This window comes from Eimeria necatrix, genomic scaffold, assembly GCF_000499385.1.
Source record: "Eimeria necatrix Houghton genomic scaffold, Enh_scaff314, whole genome shotgun sequence".
NCBI lineage: Eukaryota > Apicomplexa > Conoidasida > Eucoccidiorida > Eimeriidae > Eimeria > Eimeria necatrix.
In genome coordinates, this window is record NW_013655307.1 from 12,501 (window position 1) to 26,550 (window position 14,050).

The 14,050-nt window shown below is 51.5% G+C and overlaps 5 protein-coding genes across 5 annotated transcripts in view; 2 read left to right on the forward strand and 3 right to left on the reverse strand.

Annotated features, from left to right (window-relative positions):
* ENH_00042370 (hypothetical protein, conserved) overlaps positions 1-891 on the reverse strand; it is a gene marked incomplete at both ends in the record, with an annotated part of 2,089 nt that extends 1,198 nt beyond the window's left edge. Inside the window, 2 exons of the mRNA XM_013585320.1 lie at positions 492-576; positions 822-891. Of these exons, the coding sequence (XP_013440774.1) occupies positions 492-576; positions 822-891 (155 nt within the window). The remainder of the gene's footprint in view (positions 1-491; positions 577-821) is intronic.
* Positions 892-3,714: 2,823 nt separating this feature from the next.
* On the reverse strand, positions 3,715-4,299 carry ENH_00042380 (hypothetical protein; the record flags this gene model as incomplete). The annotated part of the gene is made up of 1 exon (XM_013585321.1): positions 3,715-4,299. One exon carries the CDS (start codon positions 4,297-4,299, stop codon positions 3,715-3,717), a length of 585 nt encoding a protein of 194 aa, XP_013440775.1.
* Positions 4,300-6,615: 2,316 nt separating this feature from the next.
* On the forward strand, positions 6,616-10,674 carry ENH_00042390 (hypothetical protein, conserved; the record flags this gene model as incomplete). Its single annotated transcript, XM_013585322.1, has 7 exons — positions 6,616-6,697; positions 7,419-7,477; positions 8,679-8,839; positions 9,268-9,336; positions 9,728-9,820; positions 10,174-10,335; positions 10,494-10,674. The coding sequence occupies 7 exons, from the start codon at positions 6,616-6,618 to the stop codon at positions 10,672-10,674; spliced, it is 807 nt and encodes a 268-aa protein (XP_013440776.1).
* A 52-nt stretch (positions 10,675-10,726) lies between these two features.
* Positions 10,727-12,127, reverse strand: ENH_00042400 (hypothetical protein, conserved; the record flags this gene model as incomplete). The annotated part of the gene is made up of 5 exons (XM_013585323.1): positions 10,727-10,772; positions 10,939-10,997; positions 11,123-11,243; positions 11,425-11,534; positions 11,678-12,127. 5 exons carry the CDS (start codon positions 12,125-12,127, stop codon positions 10,727-10,729), a joined length of 786 nt encoding a protein of 261 aa, XP_013440777.1.
* Positions 12,128-13,469: 1,342 nt separating this feature from the next.
* Positions 13,470-14,050, forward strand: part of ENH_00086380 (hypothetical protein, conserved) — a gene marked incomplete at both ends in the record, with an annotated part of 5,768 nt that continues 5,187 nt past the window's right edge. Inside the window, one exon of the mRNA XM_013585324.1 lies at positions 13,470-14,048. Coding sequence (XP_013440778.1) covers positions 13,470-14,048 — 579 coding nt within the window. The remainder of the gene's footprint in view (positions 14,049-14,050) is intronic.

Genomic DNA, 14,050 nt, shown 5'->3' on the forward strand with positions numbered 1-14,050 from the left:
TGTGCTTTAGAAGCACGCCTCAACCCTAAACCCTAAACCCTAAACCCTAAACCCTTATCAGTGAGGCCGCCAATCAAACTTTCAAACCCTTACCGTACACGGTAAACTCTAAACCCTAAACCCTAAACCCTAAACCCTAAACCCTAAACCCTAAACCCTAAACCCTAAACCCTAATAAACCCTAAACCCTAAACCCTAAACCCTAAACCCTAAACCCTAGAGCACCTTGAAGCGGGGCAAACCGAGAACGCCAGCCCCAATTCAACAAAACCCTAAACCCTAAACCCTAAACCCTAAACCCTAAACCCTAAACCCTAAACCCTAAACCCGAAAGCCTAAACCGTACAAAACCCTAAACCCTAAACCCTAAACCCTAAACCCTAAACCCTAAACCCTAAACCCTAAACCCTAAACCGCAAACCCTAAACCCTAAACCCTAAACCCTAAACCCTAAACCCTAAACCCTAAACCCTAAGCTGACCACTGCTTACGGGCAAATGAGTGCCTTTACACGCCCGTTGCAAACCTTTGTAGATCTCTGCAGCCATCGCCGGATTTGCCCAGACAGCTTGCTGCCTGCAGCCGCACTCCAAGCCCTAAACCCTAAACCCTAAACCCTAAACCCTAAACCCTGGACCCAAAACCTCAAACGCGAAACCGTAAACACTAGACAGTATGGTCTAGGGCCTCAACGCCAAATCACAAGAAAACGAGACCCATTTAGAAAAAGAAACCCGAGTCGAGGGTTTAGGGTTTAGGGTTTAGGGTTTGGGAGGTAGGGTTTAGGGTTTAGGGTTTAGGGTTTAGGGTTCGAGCCTTACTGTCAGCATCATACCAGGTTCCAGCATGAGTAGCTCTCCTCTGCCTCTGGCGGCCTTGCGCAGCCTCCATAGCCGCAAACTAGGGTTTACGCTAGGGTTTAGGGTTTGGGGTTTAGGGTTTAGGGTTTAGGGTTAAGGGTTTAGGGTTTCGCAATGTGTAATTCCGTGAAGTGGCTAAATTTGACTAGCTGCCCGAGAAGTCTTCCTCCTTCCCTCTAACAAGATGATTTCGTTTTCTAGCGCCCTGCGTTTAGGGTTTAGGGTTTAGGGTTTAGGGTTTAGGGTTTAGGGCTTCGCTGGGGACCCGCAACAATCTAGGGTTTGCTGTTTGGCAGCTAAAGTGCCATTTGAGGACTCAAGAGAGCTGGAAGCTGCAGCGGGGGTATTCTAGTCTTGAGTTTCGGGTGTATGTACACCTGAAAACAAAGCAGTTCTCCGGAAATCGGCAACAAAAAGGGGCCTTATGAGGGTTTGTTTTGCAGGAAATGAGTCAATTAAGACAAAAATGAGCCCAAAAAGAGGAGAAGCATGCAAAAGCAGCAGCAGCAGCAGCAGCAGCTGCTGCTGCTGCTGCTGCTGCTGTTGAAACACCTGTCGGAGGCTCTCGCGCAGTGTCTTTCGGCGTTCGGCTTGAAAAAAACCCTTTTTTGGGGTTTTGTTCCACTTTTTATTTTCATTTAAATTTATTTATTTATTTTTAATTTACTTTTATTCATTTTTATTCATTTTCATTTCATTTCGTTTCGAAATAGAACCCAAAACCGCCGCAAACCACAGACTCAACCGCCGCTGAGACGCCCTGCACACGGCCCTAAACCCTAAACCCTAAGCCCTAAACCCTAAACCCTAAACCCTAGACAGAAACTGAACCCCCTAAGCCCTATCTCCAGCAGAAAAGACAGACACTAAACCCTAGACCCCAAAGACGAGGCGGAAGCGCGAAGACCTAAACCCTAAACCCCCAGCTGTGAAAGCCCTATATGACTCCAAACCCCAAAACCCTAAACCCTAAACCCTAAACCCTAAAGGGACACCGTCGAACAGCTCCTGCTCTCTGCAAACCCTAGCTTTTGGCCCCAACGCTAAAACCCTAGCCTCGAGTCTCAAACCCTGAACAGCAAGATTGAGGCCCCAGACTCTAAACCCTAAGCCTAAACCCTAAACCCTAAACCCTAAACCCTAAACCCTAAACCCTTCGCCCGCAAAGCCCAAAACACCTTCGCACAGAGTTTCTGCACGGTTCTGCGTGCAGCAAAAAAGCGCGGAGATACTAAACCGGTGACTGGCTAGCTAGCCAGCCAGCTAGCTAGTTAGCCAGATAGCTAGCTAGCCAGATATCTAGCTAGCCCGCTAGCTAGCTAGCCAACTGGCTAGCTAGCCAGACAGCTAGCTAGCCAGCTAGCTAGCTAGTTTTCAGTTCGCCGGGCAGCTAGCCGGCAGAACGCCCAGCTAGCCACCCCAAAGTCGTGCGGGCAGAGCTCCTCCCCGCACAGCTAGCTGGCTAGCCAGCTAGCTAGCCAGCTAGCTAGCTGGGCAGCTAGCTAGCTAGCTAGCTAGTTAGCTGGCTAGCTAGCTAGCCAGTTCGCTAGCTAGCTATCCATTTGAAGCCCCAGCACCTTACTCAACGCACGGCCGAGAGGCCGCTGACCTGGCTAGCTGGCCACCCCGCTAGCCAGCCAGCTAGCTAGCTAGCTAGCCAGCTAGCTGGCTAGCTAGCTGGCTAGCTAGCTGGCTAGCTAGCTAGCAAGCGTATTAGCTAGCTAGCTAGCTAGCTAGCTGCGCCCCTGCGGCGCCTGCAGCCAGCGTTGCAGCCGAAGCTGAGTACCGTAGTGAGCCCCGCAGCTTTCAGCTGCTGCTCGCTACCCGAGCAGCCCTAAACCCTAAACCCTAAACCCTAAACCCTAAACCCTAAACCCTAAACCCTAAACCCTACATGCCGATTTCATGGGGGTGTAGGAATTCGTCTTGGCTCTCTTCGGATGAAGTTTCCTCTTCTTCATCTTCATAGCTGTAAATGTAGCGGGGGCCCCTTCGTGCTGCAGCTAGCTGCAGTGCTGCTGGGAACGTGCTGCTGCTGCTGCTGCTGCTGCTGCTGCTGCTGCTGCTGTCGAGGTGGTAGGCAGCCAGCAGCAAAACAGCAGCAAAGACAACCCCGAGGCCCCCAGCAAACCACAGCAAACTGGCTTGCTGCAGAGGGTTTGGAGGGGCCCCATTTGGGTCTTGGGGGCCCCCCTGGGGGGCCCCCCGGGGGGCCCCCCCCAGCAGCAGCAGCACCCCCAGCAGCAGCAGCAGCACGGCGCGGGGGCCCCGCTGCTGCTGCCCCTGGGGGGCCCCCAAGCGCCTCTTCCGCAGCGACAGCAGCAGCTCCAAAAGGCCCGAGAAGCAAAGAGCAGCAGCAGCAGCAAAAGCAAACACAAACCCTAAACCCTCGGTGGTTTGGGGGAGGCCCCCTGCCTGGCTGAGGGCCCCGTCGAGCTGCTGCAGCGGCGCTGCAGCAGCAGCAGCAAGGGCCCCCCAGGGGCCCCCCTGCTGCTGCGCCTCTTTGCTGCAGCACGAGACCCACAGCAGCAGCCCCAGCCCCAGGCTGAGGCCCACCAGCCACGACTTGAGGCCCCTCAGGGGGGCCCCCCTGGGGGGCCCCCCCAGGGGGCCCCACTGGGGGGCCCCCAGGGGGGCCCCCTGGGGGCCCCACAGGGGGGCCCCCAGGGGGGCCCCCAGTACAACAACCCCACCTTTTCTGCTCCTCACGGAGCTCGAAAAGCCCCTGCGGCGGGGCCCCACACTGCGGGCCAGGGGGGCCCCCCGGGGGGCCCCCAGGGCCCCGTAGCGGGAGGGTCGGGGGGCCCCCCAGGGGCCCCCAGTGTAGCTCCTCGCGCGCCGGAAGGGGGGCCCCCTAGGGGGGCCCCTCCTGCTGCTGCGGTACCCTCTGCAGCTCCTGCAGCTGCGCACGCTGCGCGGGGGGGCCCCCAGCCGGGTACTCTTCCGGGGGCCCCCGTGGGGGCCCCCGGGGGGCCCCCCGGGGGGCCCCCCGGAAGGTTCTGGAGGGGAAGGGTACATAATAGCTGCTCTTTGAGCGGCGGGGTTGAGGGCTTAGAGAAAGGAGAGAATTTGCTGCTGAGTTTGAGCCATTTGCTGCAGGGTTTGCTGCTGTTGGAGTTGGAAGTGCTGCTGCTGCTGCTGCTGCTGCTGCTGCTGCTGCTGCTGCTGCTGGTTCTTCGGCCGCTGCAACCAGCGGCAAGGAATCCACGCCGACTTCCGCTGCTGCTGCTGCTGCTGCTGCTGCTGGCGCTGCTGCTGCTGCTGCTGCTGCTGCACTAGCAGCAGCACCGTCAGAGGCCCACTCAAGGTCCACTACGTCCTCTGTGAAGAACCCCGGATCTGCTGCTGCTGCTGCTGCTGCTGCTGCTGCTGCTGCTGCTGATTCATCGCGAAGCTGCTGCAGCAAAGGCAAGAGAAAAAAAAAGAAAGGCCGCCCCATCACGGGGGGCTGCGAGCAGCATGAGCCGCGGTTTAGGGTTTAGGGTTTAGGGTTTAGGGTTTGGGAAAATCCCACTAGGGCTTCGGCGGTCACTCCTGAACCCTAAACCCTAAACCCTAAACCCTAGTTCCACGCCCCAGCCCTTCGAAGTTTCCATGCATCCGCCTCCCTTCTTAATAATCAACTTTTTAGAGGCTAGGGTTTAGGGTTTAGGGTTTAGGGTTTAGGGTTTAAGCTGTGGGGTTTACGACCTGTCGAGCCCTTGTCCTGCAAACGCTCCCCTAAACCCTAAACCCTAAACCCTAGTTCTTTGCTTGGCATTTAGATTTTATTAGCTGCTTGAAATTCAAAGTTTAATTTCACAATTTCGTGAAGTCCTTTAGGGTTTAGGGTTTAGGGTTTCGGGCCTAGGGTTTAGGGTTTAGGGCTTTGGCCCTGAGCGCCGGTCTCGGGCTCAGGATCTGGCTTGAGGGGTTTGCCTGCTGCACTCGAGGGTTTAGGGTTTAGGGTTTAGGGTTTACTCTATTTGTGTTTTGTATACTTTTTTAAGACTTGGGCTTTAGAATATCATGTCTGAGGCACAGGGTTTAGGGTTTAGGGTTTAGGGTTTAGGGTTTAGGGTCTAGGGTCTAGGGCCTAGGGTTCAGGGCCTAGGGTTTAGGGCAATTAATGGTTAATGGTTGAGGCTTAGGACCTTTATTGTGTAAGATTTAGATTTTGGGGCAATAATTTAGGGTTTAGTGTTTAGGGGTTTGGGATTTAGGGTTTAGGGTTTAGGGTTTAGGGTTTACATTGGCCACCTCTGCCAGGGTGCGGCTCAGCAAAGGGCGATCAAGTCTCTGGAGGTCCTCATTCAAAAAAGCAAGGAAAAAGCTTTAAAAATTAGGGTTTAGGGTTTAGATCTCAGGGTTTAGGGTTTAGGGTTTAGGGTGTAGGGTTTAGGGTTTAGGGTTTAGTGTTTGCAGGCTCCCGCCCGCCAGCGACTCTAGTGAGCGCTGACCAACTGCAACACTAAAAAAGAAATTAAACCAACAGCAAATAAATAAATAAATAATAAATAAATAAATAAATAAATAATAAATAATAAATAATAAATAATAAATAATAAATAATAAATAAATAAATAAATAAATAAATAAATAATAAAAAGGTATTCTTCAGTTACTGTGGCGAGAGGCCGGCCCCCACTTGGTAGTACGCAGTACTTTACCGCCTAGCTTTTAACTCTAAACCCTAAACCCTAAACCCTAAACCCTAAACCCTAAACCCTAAACCCTAAACCCTAAACCCCGGTACAACGGCGCAGATCTTGTGGTTAGTGCGCTTTTGTCCCGGTCCTTTTAGTCTTATTTTTCTGTCTTGCTCTGCTGCTGGCACTTCACGTAGCTAGCTAGCTAGTCAGCAACTTAGCTAGCTGGCTAGCTAGCTAGCTAGCTAGCTGGCTAGCTAGCTAGCCAGCTAGCTGGCCAGCTAGCCGGCTGGTAGCAAGTTCGCTTGGTGGCTCGGCAAATGGCTAAGCTGCTGAATCATCTGGCTAGCCATGTACGGATCCAGCTAGCTATCTAGCTAGCTAGCTAGCTAGCTATATATCTAGTTAGCTAGCTAGCTAACTGGCTAGCTAGCTAGCTAGCTGTGGCTAGCTGCGGCGGGCTCGGCAGAGCGGCCCCACAGGTCAGCTAGCCACAGCTAGCCAAGCTTGGCCGCAGCTATTTGCGGCCAGAAGTAGCTAGCTAGCTTCTGCTATGCGGAGCTGTCTGTGGCTAGCTGCGGCTAGCTGTGGCTAGCTGTGGCTAGCTGCGGCTCGCGGGCCGTGGCCTCGTGGCTGTGAGGTGTTGGCAGATTGCCGAAGGACCCAAAATTAAGATCAAAAAGGGATAAATAAAAAAGAATAAAAAAGAATAAAAAGAATAAAAAAGAATAAATGAATTGAATTCAAACTTGTGGTGGGCGCGTTGGCTTTCGCTGTTCAGGTGTCTGCGCAGGTCCCCGGCGCAGCCCTGGGGCTTTTTGCGTGCGACTGCATGCAACTGCGTCGAATAAATAGCTAAAAAGGCAAAAATAAAGTAAAAAAGAATAAATAATGAAATAATAAAAGCTTTTTGCGGAAGAACGAGGGCAATTGAGTTTGTTTTGCATTATTTCTGAGGTGTACGTACACCGCGAGCAGCGGGCCGCTCGCGCCGCCGGCGTTCTTCCTCTCTGCGCCCCCAAAAGGCCTTTCTTAGCTCTTTAAAAAGAATTAAAAGTTTAAAATATGAAATTAAATTAAAAATTTGAATTAATTGGCCCTTTTTTGCACTCTTTTCCGCCAAAAATATGATGCACCCGAACTCGCTCAACTTGCTGCAGACAAAATGCAAACAAGTCCTCGAGGCGCTGCTGCGGCCGCGCTACCTCGGTACGTACACCTGAATTAAAAAGAAAATATAATTAATTTAATTTATTTATTTATTTCATTTCATTTCATTTATTTTATTATTTCATTCTTTCTACTTATATATGTTTTCGCGTATCCATTAGTTGCTGCAGCTAACAAAAGCTCTTTTGTTTTCCCTTCTACTCACTTGCCTTTTCTTTCTCTTTTATTTTTTATTTTATTTTTATTTTATTTTAATTTTTTATTCTTTCTTTTATCTTTTCTTTTATTTTTTCTCTTTCTTTTTCTTTCAGTTTTTATTTTAGTTTCTGTTTTACTCTGTCTTTTATTTCTTTTTTTATTTTCTTTTTTTCTTTCAGTCTTCTTTTATTTCATTTCATTTTATCTTTTATTTTTTCTTTCTTATTTCCTTTTATATTTCCCTTTTTATTTTCTTTTATATTTTCTTCTACTTTTCATTTTATTTTTCCTTTTATTTTTTTTGCTCTTTGGAAACTCAAAAGTCCTATTCCAAACTTCGCTCTCTGTGCAGCGGCGGGCTTAGGGTTTAGGGTTTAGGGTTTAGGGATTAGGGTTTAGGGTTTAGGGTTTACTGTTTAGGGTTTAGGGTTTACAGCGTCTAGGCTTAGGGTTTAGGGCTTACAGCTTTCGTAGCTCGTCAATGTGCAGCCGCATGTTTCGCCCTTCAGAACTTAGGGTTTAGGGTTTAGGGTTTAGGGTTTAGGGTTTAGGGTTTGCGCAGCTTTAATCCCTAAGTGGATATCGAGGGCCTCGCCAGAGGAAATGCGTCGTCTTCATTTTGTCGGCAAAATTCTCTTTTCAAATAACCACCACGTCTTCCAGCCAGCCACTCCTTCGGTGACCCAAACCCTAAACCCTAAACCCTAAACCCTAAACCCTAAGCGCCAAACCCTAGAACCTAGACCCTAAACTTTGAACCCTGAACCCTAAAACCTAAACCCTAAACTGTAAGCGCCAAACCCTAGACCCTAAACCCTGAACCCTAAACCCTAAACCCTAAGCGCCAAACCGTAGACCCTAAACCCTGAACCCTAAACCCTAAACCCTACTTTCGAGCGCTGAAACCCAAATGCTGAACTCTAAATTGCCTTAGAATGCAGCAATTGAATGAAGTAAATATTTGATAATATATATTCAAACTTTTCATTTTTATTTAAAAAAATAAAAGTGAAAAGTTTGAAAAAAAAAGAAAGTCTTTTGCCTCCCTCGCTGGGGTCGCGAGGTGTCCATACACCTGAGCAGCGCAAGCAACGAAAGAAGAAAATAAAAAAAGAAAAAACAAAAACAGAAAGTAAATTAAATTCAAAATTAAATTAAATTAAAAATTAAATTAAATTAAATTAAATTAAATTAAATTCAAAATAAATTATTTTGTGCATTCAATTCTGAAAAGCCGCAGCTGTCTGTACACCAGAAAGCTGCAGATACACCTGAGACCCACTTGAGCTGTCTAGACACCCGTAGAAACAGTTTTGCAACTAAATTAAAAATAAAAACAAATTTAATAAATGAAGAAATAAAAAGAAATTAAATTAAAATAAAAAAGTAAATTAAATTAATTGGTGGAGGTGTAAAAGCAAAGAAAGCACGAGCTGTCTGTACACCCCAACAGCCCAGTTGCAAATGAATTATGATTTGAAGAATTTAATTTAAATAATTTGAATTTAATTTAAATTTAATTTAAATTTAATTTATGTTTATTCAATTTTAAATGTGTTTTACCATTTAAATGAAGATGCAGAAGTAGGACGATGCAAAAAGAAGCAGCAGCAAACTCAAGCTCTTGCTGCTGCTGCTGCTGCTGCTGCTGCTGCTGCTGCTGTTGCTGCTGCATTTTCCGCTGGCATTGTTGCTGCTGCTTTTGCTCTGCCTTCGCTGCTGCTTGCTGCTGCTGCCGCTGCTGCTGCTGCTGCTTACTCCTGCTGCTGCTGCTGCCGCTGCTGCTGCTGCTGCTGCTGCTGCTGCTGGGGTGTCTGTACAGCTGAACGGGCTGCCGCGGCTGATAGAGCAGCCGCAGCAAAGCCTCGACAGCAATCAGTTTTTAAAAAAAGAAAAAGTTTTTGAAGAGTCTTCTTTGTTGACTCAAAGGGCCCCGAAGGGGGCCCTGGCTTTCGCGGGCACCAAGTACTTCAGCGAAGTAGGGTTTAGGGTTTAGGGTTTAGGGTTTAGGGTTTGGCGGCGGCTGTGCGGCTGAGTGGCTGCGGGGTCTTAGGATTTCTGCTGCTGCTGCTGCTGCTGGAGGCAGCAGCAGAGGGTTTGGGGTTTGGCTCGGGTTTGGAAACCCCCGCAGTTTGAGGGTTTAGGGTTAGGGTTTAGGGTTAGGGTTTAGGGTTAGGGTTTAGGGTTTCTCTGCATGCAGCAGCACAAGGGTTTAGGGTTTAGAGCTGCTAGGGTTTGCATGAGCGCGGCTGGCGCAGGCACCATTCGCGAAGATGCTGCAGCTGCAGGCCCTGCGCAGGCAAGCCAAACCCTAAACCCTAAACCCTAAACCCTAAACCCTAAACCCTAAACCCTAATTCGAGGCGGTTTGGGGGTAAAACCCTAACGAGGGTTTAGGGTTTGCGGCGTAGGCTCGAGGAGTGGCAGGCCTGCAGAGCGGACATTGCCAAGCGCTGGGAAGTCGCTGAAACCCTAGGAGAGTGAGGGTTTAGGGTTTAGGGTTTAGGGTTTAGGGTTTAGGGTTTGGCGGGGTTCTTCTGTGCAGAGTTTCAACGCGGGCAGCTGCAGCAAAGCATTTAAGTGATTCTAAAAACATAAAAAGAAACAAATTGAAATATTTATTTTTTGAAACAAATAAAAATAATAAATAAATAAATAAATAAAATAAATAAATAAATAAAAATAATAAATAATGATTAATAAAATAAATGGTAATAGAAGGACGCGGAACAAACAGCAGCAAGACCAGAAGCAGCAGAACTTAAACAACTACAGCAGCAGCAGCAGCAGCAGCTGCTGCTGCTGCTATTGCTGCTGCTGCTGCTATTGCTGCTGCTGTTGTTGCTGCTGTTGCTGCTGCTGCTGCTGCAGCCTCTTCTCCTTTTATAATGCTGCAAGAGCTCCCTTTGAATCCATTGAGGGTTTGGAGCAGCACGAGAGGCTTTTCCAAGACGCAGACTGCAGGTACCTAAACCCTAAACCCTAAACCCTAAACCCTAAACCCTAAACCCTAAACCCTAGAACCCTTTTATGGCGGGCCTTCGCTGCTGCTTTCATTTGCAGGTGCGCTTTGGGTTAAAGCGAGGGCACGGCTAGGGTTTACGGATTAGCTAGACCCTTATTTAGGGTTTAGGGTTTAGCAATACCCTCTTTTAGGGTTTAGCGCTCGGCTAGGCCTTTTTCAGGGTCTAGGGTTTAGGGTTTGGCCCTCCCCCAGTTTACTCAGGCTAACTACGCGTCGAAAACACCACACCTCTAAACCCTAAACCCTAAACCCTAAACCCTAAACCCTAAACCCTAAAACCTTTCAACTGCAGGAGACAAATGGCAGGGCTCCCTAACCCTCGCACCAAACTGCTGGGGCCCTCAGTCCTCACTGAAGAGCAGCAGCAGCAGCAGCAGCAGCAGCTCCTGCTGCAGCAGCAGCAGCAGCAGCAGCAGCTGCTGCACCAGCAACAGCAGCAGCAGCAGTACCGCAAGTACATGCAAGACCACTTGTACTTCAACGACAGGCAAGTCCAAACCCTAGGCAGCAAACCCTAAACCCTAAACCCTAAACCCTCGCGCGGCAGCCGAACTACGGCCTAAAAAGAGGGCCTAGGGTTTAGGGTTTAGGGTTTAGGGTTTGCTGCTGCAGAACCAATGAGCGCATCGACTCCACCTATTCTGTTTCTTTTAAACCCCCCCCAAAAGACTTTTGGCTGCTGCAGCAGCAGCAGCAGCCGCAGCAGCTGCTGCTGCTGCAGCAGCAGCTGCGGGACATGCGCAGATGCACTGTTGCTGCATGCATTGTGGGCGAAAAACTGGGCCACACCTAAACCCTAAACCCTAAACCCTAAACCCTAAACCCTTCAGCTAGTGCTGAGGGTCCTACAGACTGGCGGAACCAGCAACAGCCATTCCTTGCTTCAAGGCCCTGCAGCAAACAAACCCTAAACCCTAAACCCTAAACCCTAAACCCTAAACCCTAGGCCTTCCGTGTGCGCGGCTGAAGACCCACGAAGACTGCTGCGGGTTTCGAGATCAAGACGGGAAACCCTAAACCCTAAACCCTAAACCCTAAACCCTAAACCCTAGCTCACTCTTCTTTTTCTGTAATTTGCTTCAATGCAACATCCACGCACTGCAGCTCGGCCTTGAGCTGCACGCAAACCCTAAACCCTAAACCCTAAACCCTAAACCCTCGAGGGAAGGCGCCGCGCAGACTCAAGGGCCCCGGCCCCCTCAGAAGGGTTTAGGGTTTAGGGTTTAGGGTTTAGGGTTTACTCTTTCTATCAGCAGCTTGTGCTGCTGCACATTTTGCTTCGAAACCTCTTCTTGAGACTTTAGGGTTTTCAATTCTTGCTGCAGCTTTATCCTCTCTTGCAGCTGCGCCATAGACGGCAGCCTGCCCACAAACCCTAAACCCTAAACCCTAAACCCTAAACCCTAAACCCTAAACCCTAAACCCTAAGCCCTTGACTCCCGGCGTCCCGGTTTCGGGCGGCCACCCTCAACCCGTGAGGTAACCCAGAGGAACTCACGTGGGGTTTAGGGTTTAGGGTTTAGGGTTTAGGGTTTACGCCTACTTGGCGCCAACTTGGGGCCCTTTCTCTTCTGCTGCTGCTGCTGCTGCTGCTGCTGCTGCTGCGTGCAGCGCCTCCAGCGACAGCTCTCCCACAGCTTTGTCGAAGCTCGCCTGAACACAAACCCTAAACCCTAAACCCTAAACCCTAAACCCTAAACCCGGGTCTCTGCGCTGCGGCAGCGCCAGGCACACCGCACGGCCCACCCCTCAAACCCTAAACCCTAAACCCTAAACCCTAAACCCTAAACCCTAACCTGAATTCGTATCTGCAGCGCCGCCAGGAAGTCCTCAATTTCCTTTTTAAAGGGCCCGCCCTCAGCGAGCTGCAGCAGCCTGGGGAGCGCGGCAGCAGCAGCTGCGGCCGCGGGAGAAGCAGCAGCAGCAGCAGCAGGAGCAGCAGCAGCAGCAGCAGCAGCAGGAGCAGCAGCAGCAGACTGCAGCAGCGCCAAAACAGCAGCTAATTCGCGAGTCACCGCCAAAGCCAAACTCCGGGGCACAGAACGCGGCGGGGGAAACTGCCAAAGAGTGGACCAGCCCACCAGCGCGTGCTGCAGCGGCGGAATGCTGCTGCTGCTGCTGCTGCTGCTGCTGCTGCTGCTGCTGCTGCTGCTGCTGCTGCTGGTGCTGCTGCTGCTGGTGTCGCTGCTGGTGGGTGCTGCTGCGGCGGCAGCGCCGCCGGGCGCCACGCAGGAGGAGGACAGCATCTTGTTTGGGCGTGGGTGACAGAGCAGCAGCAGCAGCTGCTGCTGCTGCAGCAGCAGCAGCAGCAGCAGCAGCGGGAGATGCAGCAGCAGCTGCTGCTGCTGCCGCAACTGCTGCCGCTCACGTCAAGGGATTGTTACACTAATTGAGCCGCGGTGTACTTTGCACTGCGTCAGCTGCTGCTGCTGCTGCAGGGGATAAATGCTGCAGGAGGGTGTGTCTGCCGCAGCAGCAGCAGCAGCAGCAGCAGCAGCAGCAGCAGCTGCAGCAGGGGGCCGCAGCGGAGCCCTAGGACTTAAAATAACAAGCAATTTATTAATTAGATATAAATACTTAATTTGTTGCAGCAGCTGCTGCTGCAGCGCCATGGGGCTGCTGCAGCAGCACTAGCGTACCGCAGCAGCAGCAGCAGCAGCAGCAGCTTTTTCCTGCTGCAGCAGCTGGCGCTGCCGACAACAGCCACCGCTGCAGCAGCAGGAAGACTAGTGCGCGCTTTAGAAGCAGCAGATGGCAAAAAAATAAGTAAATAAACAGCAGCAGAAGAGTTTATTAATTGATTATTTGTTTTTAGGAGTTGCTGCTGGCAGCAGCAGCAGCAGCAGCAGCAACGCGTGGAAGAAGGCAGGAGCAGCAGCAGCAGCAGCCGTTTTTTCGTGTCGCAGCTGCACGCACCGGCGACAGCGTTTGCTGCTGCTGCTGCAGCAGCAGCAGCAGCAACTATTTTGCAGCAGCAGCAGCAGCACCAGTTGCTGTTTCTTGCCATTGCCCTTCATCTTAACATTTTTTCTGTTACTTAAATTAATTTCCAATTATCTTTTGCTGCTGCAGCAGCAAGGGGCCACGAGCGTCGACTCTAGCAGCAGCAGCGCCGCAAAGCAGCAGCAGCAGAAGCAGCAGCAGCAGCAGCAGCAACAGCAGCATCGTTCTTTTGCACCGCTAGAGCAGCACGAGCGGCAGCAGGGAGCAGCAGCAGCAGCAGCAGCAGCAGCAGCACGAGCAGCAGCACTGCAGCAGCCACAAGTGCAGCAACAACAGCACACCGTGCCCTCTGCAGACGCAGTCTGCTGTTTTAGCAGCAGCAGGAGCTGCTGCAGGCCAGCTTGCTGCAGCAGAAGCAGAAGCAGCAGCAGCAGCAGCAGCAGCTGGCTGCGAGTTTGCCGCAGCTACAACAGTCACAGCAGCAGCAGCAGCAGCAGCAGCAGCGGCTGCAGCTGCTCGCTGCAACGCACCACGCATGGCTGCTATCCAAATGCTGCTGCAGCGGCAACAGCAGCAGCAGCAGCAGCAGCACTAGCAGCAGCAGCACTAGCAGCAGCAGCAGCAGAGCTTGATGCTGTAGAGGCCATGCAGCAGCCAGCTCTTGTTGATGGGCTCGCTGCAGCCAAAGCAGCAGCAGCAGCAGCAGCAGCAGTGGCTCCAGCAGCAGCAGCGCCAGCAGCAGCAGCACCAGCTGTAGCGGCTTCAAACGCAGCGAATGCAGCAGAAGCAGCAGCAGCAGCAGCACTAGCAGCAGCGCCAGGAGTAGCAGCTCCCGCAGCAGCAGCAGCAGCAACTCCCGCTGCTGCAGCAGCAGCAGCGCCTGCAGCGGTAACAGCAGCAGCAGCAGCAGCAGCTGCACCGGCGAGGATGGCAGCCGCTGCTGCAGCATTTGCAGCAGCGGCACCGGCCAAGGAAACGTCAGCTGCTGCAGCAGCAGCAGCTGCAGCAGCAGCAGCGACCGGAGCAGCAGCTGCTGCTTCTCCCCACTCAACATCTGTGTCTCCCTTTGCAGCAGCAGCAGCAGCAGCAGAAGCAGCTGCTGCTTCTGCTGCGGCTTCCCCCTCGAACAGCTTCGAGAGGGAGCCCGCAAACAACGCCCACAGCAGCAGCAGCAGCAGCAGCAGCAGCAGCAGCAGCAGCAGCAGCAGCAGCAGCAGCAGCAGCAG